Here is an 8066-nt window from a genome sequence, read left to right as displayed (position 1 = left end):
TACTGCAGTGGACCACCCCCCCCCCCCCCCCCCCTTTGACAATGGCAAAAAGCTGTATCCCCCATACCCCGACACCTTGGTTGGCTCTCCTGTTTTTTTTAAACAGTTGCCTATAGGCTATTGTATAGCTTTTCTTAAACATATTTTCTTAGTTAATTTTATCAGAACTTTAGTTTAAAACGGATCAAATTTGTTTATAGTTAAATAGTTTACAGTTTAATAATCCGGTTTGTGTGTGTGTGTGTGTGTGTGTGTGTGTGTGTGTGTGTGTGTGTGTATGTGTGTGTGTGTGTGTGTGTGTGTGTGTGTGTGTGTGTGTGTGTATGTGTGTTTGTGTGTGACGGGAGACACTGCATTATAACATACCTGCTGAGACACAGCCTGGACAGGAACAGCCACGGGTTGTGAGAAAAGCTGAGGATCAGCTGCACGCAAGGTGAACTGTCCACTCCTGAAATACACACATATACACACACATACACACACACACACACACGCACGCACACACACACACACGCACACACACACACACACACACACACGCACACACACACACAAACAGCAGACACCAAAAAACATGAATATACTGTGATAAAGTGATGGGCAGAGCGAGACAGCAGAATAGTGAGAAAGAGCAAGAGAGAGAGAGAGAATGAGAGAAAAGGGTCCACATTATTACAAACAGAAACAGGCACAGGCACAGGTCACTGCAACAAACAAGCACAGGAACAACAGACATCAGTGGATGGATGTGATGGTTCAGAGTGATCACAAGGGAGGGGGAGAGGGAGCAACAGAGGAAAAATAACAAGGACAAAAGCTAGAAAACAACATTCTGGTCTCTGGTCTGCAGCTGGCTAAGTGCCCCCATCACCACCTCCCCACCTCCCAGAGCCCAGAGCCCAGCCCCCAGAGCCCAGCCCCTCCTCAAACCCCAGGCCCAGAGGTGAAGAGAGCAGAACAGAGCAGAGAATCCTGTAGCTGTACACAGCCCTGAGCACTGTGCCATCATTAGCCTTAATTAGCTGTGAACGCTTGCTGGAGCGGTGGACAGACCAGGGCACCGTGAAAGGCCAAGCCCCATCCTGCGCCGGCACACACACACACACACAGACACACACACACACACACACACACACACACACACACACACACACACACACACACACCACCACCACCACCACCACATAGGGCGAGCCACATGCCCTTACTAACCCACAAATTGAAAAAAAGGAAGTCAAATCTGATTTTAATGACTCACTGTGTTGATAAATCACACAGTCAGGCAAGGCCACAGAATGCTCCATTTTAAAGTCACTTCAACAAGCAATTCATTTTGAAAATGTCCTGCCACTCTCAGAATTGGCTGAAAAATCGGGCAGTTTTGCTTTTTGTTTGTTTACCCTCCCCCTACACCCCATCCTCTCCTGTGAAATGAGTCAACACGACCGCACACTATGTTTAGGGAGATCAATAATTAAAGAGGAGGGTTGTATTGTGTACAGATACAAATGAAAGAATTCAAAAAAAGAAAGAAAGATGAGGAGAAGGGTTCACTTTTGATCAGTGGTGCACCAGACACTCTTAAATCTGGTGAGCGCTCCCTGTGTCAGGAGAGGGACGAGGGGCCAGCCCCAAAGGCCCGAAGCTAATGAGGCGGATGGCTGGGAGGCTCACACACACAAAACCTAATTAGCAGATTATGGACGGATCCTGCCGTTAAGCTGTGAGGGTCAGGCACGCACGCACACACTCTCTTTCTTTCTCTCACACACTCTCTCTCTCAGACTCACACACATTAATCAGCCTTCATCTGAAAGAAGACCCAACACCTGCTCTATATTGCATAAATAATACATGCTATACTAGCAGTGTTGCTACAAAATAGAGAATATTGAGATATATATTGAGATAGTGACTGACAGTGAGAGACAGTGTCAGTGTGTGAGAAACTGAATAGCGTTGTAAGACACAGAACTACAGGGACATTGAGGGACAATGGATGACATCACATAATGCTCATTCATATTAAAACCCTGAGAGATTGGATGATATTGAGGAACACTCTATATGCATTAGTTTTTTTATAGTGTTGAATATTGAGTGTTTCTCAAAATCATTCAGTGTCTCATCTTATTGTCTCTTAAAAATATCACTGAGTGTGTTCCGCCCTGGGTTATTAAGTGATATCACATAATTGAAAGTGACTGAATAATCTTGAAGACACTGAGTGATCCTGAGAACCATCGAGACATGAGATGGTGCAGAAATGACACTGAGCCATCTGGGGTAGGCCCAGCTCCACTCACAGGGGCTTGTCGGTAGAATGGATGAACCGGAGCGCGCCGTCGCGCAGCTCGGCCAGGGTGAAGGTCTGGTCGCGGTGCAGCGTGCTCTCGCCGCCATCCTGCAGCCGCACCAGCAGGCCGTTGGTGGGCGGCTGCAGCAGCTGCAGCAGCAGGTTCTTCGCCGGGCTGTCCCGGTCCTCCGCCCGCAGCAGCCATGCGTCCAGCGGACGCAACCCGCCCGCGGGGACCAGCAGGGAGCCGTTCACGTGCAGCACGGGAGCGTGGGTATTGGCTGCGGGGGGAGAAGAGAGCGAGGGCTGGATGAAAAGATCAATGGTGCAGAGCGATGCAGAGAGATGGCAGTTGGACGGAGTGACTTCTTGTGGCAATCTTTGATTACAGCGAGTGAAACAGAGTGAGACCAACCAATGAAGGGAGAGAAAGTGAGAGTGAGAGTGAGAGAGAGAGTGAGCGCAAGGTAAAACTGTCACAGTTATTCAAACAGCATGTCATTGATATTATCGAGATGCTGTGTTTATCGAAAGCAGCAGCATAAGTCTAATGACAATGGCTGTGTTTAGTGCTGGATTGTTGGCCAGCCACTATTTGTTTTCCCTTAATCATTAAATCTGTTTGTCTTGCTTGTAATTACCTTGGCAATCTATTCTGCTAGACTTATCGTTGCCTTGCCAAAGAAACATTTTAAGTAGCCCTGAATTGAATTAAACTCAAGAAAGAGTGTGATTACTCTCATTCAACCACTGCTACAGAAAAAGGGTAAAGCAGTTATATCAGCTGTCAATCATAAAGGTGTTTATGTCAGCTAAACATGAGTCTAGCTGATGTCTCTCTGTGCCATCTCCACAATCAGAGATGTAGTTGGTTGATCTTGACCCTAGACCTTTGTACATGGTTAAACCAACTACTCTCCGAAATGTGTAAATTGTCGCTACTGTACAAGAGTGACACTTTATGAATATTCCTCGGAGCTGCTCATCAAAACCTTGTGTCCTAATTTAATGGGGCAACGAGCACCATGAACAGGCTTTGCACATCAGCAACCATAAAGTGAGAATAGGCAGGGATGCCTATATTTGCTTATCTCATTAACAACAAATTCCCGGTCGCAAACGGAGCGGTTGACACCAGAGGAGACGGAGGTTCTTGTGCGGGAGGTCTGCCTGGGATGAAATCATTAAGAAGAAACATGGATGGAACTGAAGTTTGAAATAACTCAATTATACATGGAACTCCCACACCTGTGCATGGACACAGGCCAGCATAGCGCTGTCCACCTATGCTCGGCTTTGGAATCTCCCTCAAGTTATAACATTAGTACGTTATTTAATTAGCTTTAGGTCATGCGTAGTGGTCTTTGCATGTTGCCTATCAATGAAATTAGTACCCCAATGTATCTTTCACATTTCTGTGCTATGATGCCACATGGGCAAATAACAGAATGTGTATATCATATTTGATATGGCTGTTAAAAAAGAAGAAAAATGCAAAAACCACCAGCTTTTAATATAAGCTACACAGAGCAGCATAAAGCATTCATACCCCTTCATAGTCACTGATAAATCTTGGAGTGACGTATACGGCAAATCTCTCATCGACTGACATAAATCTTGTGATAGAGTAATATATTTTTGCACAAGTTCTCCGGCTCTAGGGTTGCAGATGAAGCTTAGGTCTATTACTAACCCTGAGTATTATTTCTGCACTGTGCAGTTTCTTTAATGCAGAACAATAATTGGAAGCACATGCATATATGTGTCTTCTGGCAGAGGTTCTTAATATTTAACAGAGAGCATAATTCAATAAATGATTCTCATCCATAATGGATATTGACGGGGCACATTTAGGAACGTGCCCTCGGACACCAAACACGACGAGGCACACCCCCCGACACCCCACCCCGTGGCCCCATCCGGGGGTGCTTGCCTCACTTCGGTTACCTTGGCAAACGCGGCCTTTCCAGTCGGCATAGTAACCATGACCGCAGTCGGGTGTGCAGAGGCCATCTTTCAGGAAGAAGTTCTCTTCGCAGACGCTGCACCAGCTTTCCCCCTCGCACTGCAGGCAGCCAGAGGAGCAAGCTGGAAGGGGGGAGAGAGGAGAGGAACGTGAGGAGAGAGGAGGAGGAGAGAGGAGAGGAACGTGAGGAGAGAGGAGGAGGAGAGAGGAGAGGAACGTGAGGAGAGAGGAGGAGGAAAGAGGAGGAGGAGAGAGGAGGAGGAGAGAGGAGAGGAACGTGAGGAGAGAGGAGGAGGAGAGAGGAGGAGGAGAGAGGAGAGGAACGTGAGGAGAGAGGAGGAGGAAAGAGGAGGAGGAGAGAGGAGGAGGAGAGAGGAGAGGAACGTGAGGAGAGAGGAGGAGGAGAGAGGAGGAGGAGAGAGGAGAGGAACGTGAGGAGAGAGGAGGAGGAAAGAGGAGGAGGAGAGAGGAGGAGGAGAGAGGAGAGGAACGTGAGGAGAGAGGAGGAGGAGAGAGGAGGAGGAGAGAGGAGAGGGACGTGAGGAGAGAGGAGGAGGAGAGAGGAGGAGGAGAGAGGAGAGGAACGTGAGGAGAGAGGAGGAGGAGAGAGGAGGAGGAGAGAGGAGGAGGAGAGAGGAGAAGGACGTGAGGAGAGAGGAGGAGGAGAGAGGAGGAGGAGAGAGGAGAGGAACGTGAGGAGAGAGGAGGAGGAGAGAGGAGAGGGACGTGAGGAGATTGGAGAGCGTGCATTTTCACGGGGGGGGGGGGGGGGGGTATTTTTTAAGGTCACATTTTGATCATTATCTCATTGTGGCTCCCAGTGCTGCCTGGTTTTGTTTCAGGAGATGATGTTCCACAGCTCGAGAGCTTTCGACTAACACCAAAAGGAACAGAGAAGAGAAAGAAGATGTAGAGAAAGAGAGAGGGAGAGAGAGTGAGAAAGAGAGAGGAAGATAGAGAGATAGTGAATACGAGAGGAGATGTGCGGAGGGCATGGATGAGAGGGTGCCAAGATGTAAAGGCAAACAAGAAAGTCTAAAGAGCCGAGAACCAAGAAAACTCCCAAACACAAATGAAGATAGAAAGAGGGCAGATGAGAGGATGTGAGAGATACAGGGAGGAGGAAACAATGCCCTAAAAGATGAATCATTAATTGTTTTTTAAAGGCTGGACACGGAGGAGCATCTCACCTGCGCACTGCTGCAGAGCCGAGTTCAGATAGTGGCGCGTGCCACACTCCCGCACACACTGGCCCTGCAGGCTGGCATAGGGCGGCTGGCAGCGCTGGCACTGGTCGGGGCCCTGGCACTTCGCACACTGGTCATCACAGCCTGGAAACCCACAGCACCAACATCATTAGCCTCTGATTCGACACCTTTGGTCTGAATAATTGATGGCTCTGGATACATTAAACATCATTATGTAAGGCTAACAACAACCTAGTCCACAGTGTTGTGTCTGTATTTGGCCTGACAAGGTAATGGTTTGTATGGGAAGATCAATGTTTTAGGCTGTATTGTTTTCGAGTTCAAGATGGAGAGTTCCTGAACTTCAAGAACGCACAAAAACCTCTTATTCAGATTCAAAACTGTGCTTTAGTTGTTGGTGTAGTGTATGGCAGTTAGCTTGCTAGTTTTAGGGAAACTATAAGGAAAAAAGGCCAATGTTTGTTGTCACTTCACCTCAATGGCATATCTGACACCTTTGGTTTTCTAAATGCATCTCAAGGCAAACTGCCATATGCGATTACAATTTGAATCGCTTGAAAGCCATAGTAAAAACAATGCACTGTTATATTTGCTTTAGTGGTATTACACTGTCTTTACTTCAAGATAAGATCCTCATTCACTCTAACTGATCCCAGAATGGCAGAGCATTCTTTCCCAGGGACTCCATATACTCCTAATAAATCATGAAGTGACCTGAGCAGGGTATTAAAAAGATGTACGATGTCAATAATCACACACTCATATACTATGGGATTGCAAAGAGTAACTCCTCCCTGTCGTGACCTAGCCGGGGAAAGTACTGCAGAGAGGCCGCAGCCCCAGCCGTGCCCAGCGAGCGAGCGCAGGACTGCTGAAAGCAGCATGGCATGCAGGGACCCGTGCCAACTCTGGGAATGAGTGATGGGTAATGCAACTCTGTTGGCTTAATGAGCCTGGCTGGCCTGGCACACGAGCTGGGCTGCTGGGCTGCTGGGCTGCTGGGCTGCTGGGCTGCGGGAGTGTGAGGGAGGTGATTAATAATGGGGCACTCGGACGGGCAACTGACTCAGACACCGCTCTCCGTCCTGGTAGGAGCCGTCGGAGCAACCCGGGGCGCAGACGCCGTCCTGCAGCACGTAGCCCTCCATGCACTGCAGGCAGTCGGTGTGCAGCGGGCCGCGGCAGGCGTTACAGCTCCAGTCACACTCTATATAGAGAGAGAGAGAGAGGGAGAGAGAGGGGGGGGGGGGGAGAGGGGGGAGAGAGAGAGAGGGAGAGAGAGAGAGGGAGAGAGAAAGAGGGGGGAGCAGGGAAGGGCGGGGGGAAGTGAGAGAGTGTGTGTGAGAGAGGAGAGGGAGCAAGAGTGAGAGTGAGAGAGAGATGGAGAGGGAGGGAGAGTGAGTGATGTTAAATGATTTTGGAATGAAACATGGTGAGAGAAATTTGAAAAAGCAAGAGAGAGTGAGAATAAGAGAGAGAGAGAGAGAGAGGGAAAAGTAAAGACAAATCACCTTCACATTGCATGTTATTTGATAATCTCTTATTTCTGTGCCAAACTCTGCAAACATTTCTTCATCTACTAATCACCCCAAAGTACTTCCAAACCACCCCCTACCCTCATGTGCTGTTGATAACTTTGAAAGTATGTCTCCCTCTCTCTGAAGCACGTGTGCCCCCTTATTAAGTTCTTTCTCCAGACAGAATTAGCATGTTTTGGGGACAAACACAGACATTGTGTTTCTCATCTGGCTGTCCTTTCCTCTCAGTTCACCTCAGGTTACCTATTCAGGCAGGGTCTTCACTCCGTGTCCTCACTGCTGCTGTGATTCCCCTGTTAAGCTTTCAACTTGCACAGGCAGGACAGAGAACACTGGACTGAGGTGTGTCTAATGTCCTGCTAGGTCGGAGGGACACTCTCCTGTAGACTCGTCATTCCTTCCTTAATCCACGATAAGCCTGAGGAATGCTTCCGCTACCTCTGGTGCTGAGGGTCTTGTGTAACACCTCAAAAGTCAACAAAATCGTATTAAATCTCCTTTACTTATTAGCTGCCTTAGCTTATAAGCTGCCGTTAGCTGAGTCAGGTGAGGAATCAGGTAATGTGTCAGATACTTCCTTCATCCCCCACTAAATGTGTGCAACTTCCTCATTTCAATAATGAAACACTTCCAAATCCACCCCCCACACATCCACCCCCACACCCCCCCTCACACACTAATCACAAGACAGCAGCAGGCTATATACCTGTCTGTCAGAAAAGAGAATATACCACCACAATATGAGCAAAGTTATGGGGTAAGAAATTCTCCCCGTAATGCCACTGTATATTCCATCGGACCTCGTCCATATTTTTCCGGCGGTATATGAATTTTATGACTGCAGGGGATGCTGGGGGAATGTTTATCGGTGAGAGAGAAAGCCCATAAAATCACAGTGGAGATGAAGTTTCATGCCAGAGCCAGGAGGAGCCACGTTTGTTTTCATGTGGCCTCGGCCGGCACAGAGTACCCAGTCCTAAGTACCCAGGTACCCAGTCCTAGAGAGAGACAAGCCTTCAGGAGCTTAACTTTTCAGTTCCTCTCTTACCTTTTAC

The 8066-nt window shown here is 48.2% G+C and overlaps 1 protein-coding gene across 1 annotated transcript in view; it reads right to left on the bottom strand.

The window, feature by feature from the left end:
* fras1 (Fraser extracellular matrix complex subunit 1) overlaps positions 1–8066 on the bottom strand; it is a 110218-nt gene that overhangs the window by 35174 nt on the left and 66978 nt on the right. Inside the window, 5 exon segments of the mRNA XM_080852650.1 lie at positions 367–451; positions 2310–2580; positions 4247–4387; positions 5456–5596; positions 6540–6680. Of these exon segments, the coding sequence (XP_080708776.1) occupies positions 367–451; positions 2310–2580; positions 4247–4387; positions 5456–5596; positions 6540–6680 (779 nt within the window).

Source organism: Sprattus sprattus (assembly GCF_963457725.1).
Source record: "Sprattus sprattus genome assembly, chromosome: 15".
NCBI classification, from domain to species: domain Eukaryota; kingdom Metazoa; phylum Chordata; class Actinopteri; order Clupeiformes; family Clupeidae; genus Sprattus; species Sprattus sprattus.
This window is presented reverse-complemented; position numbering and strand designations above follow the sequence as displayed.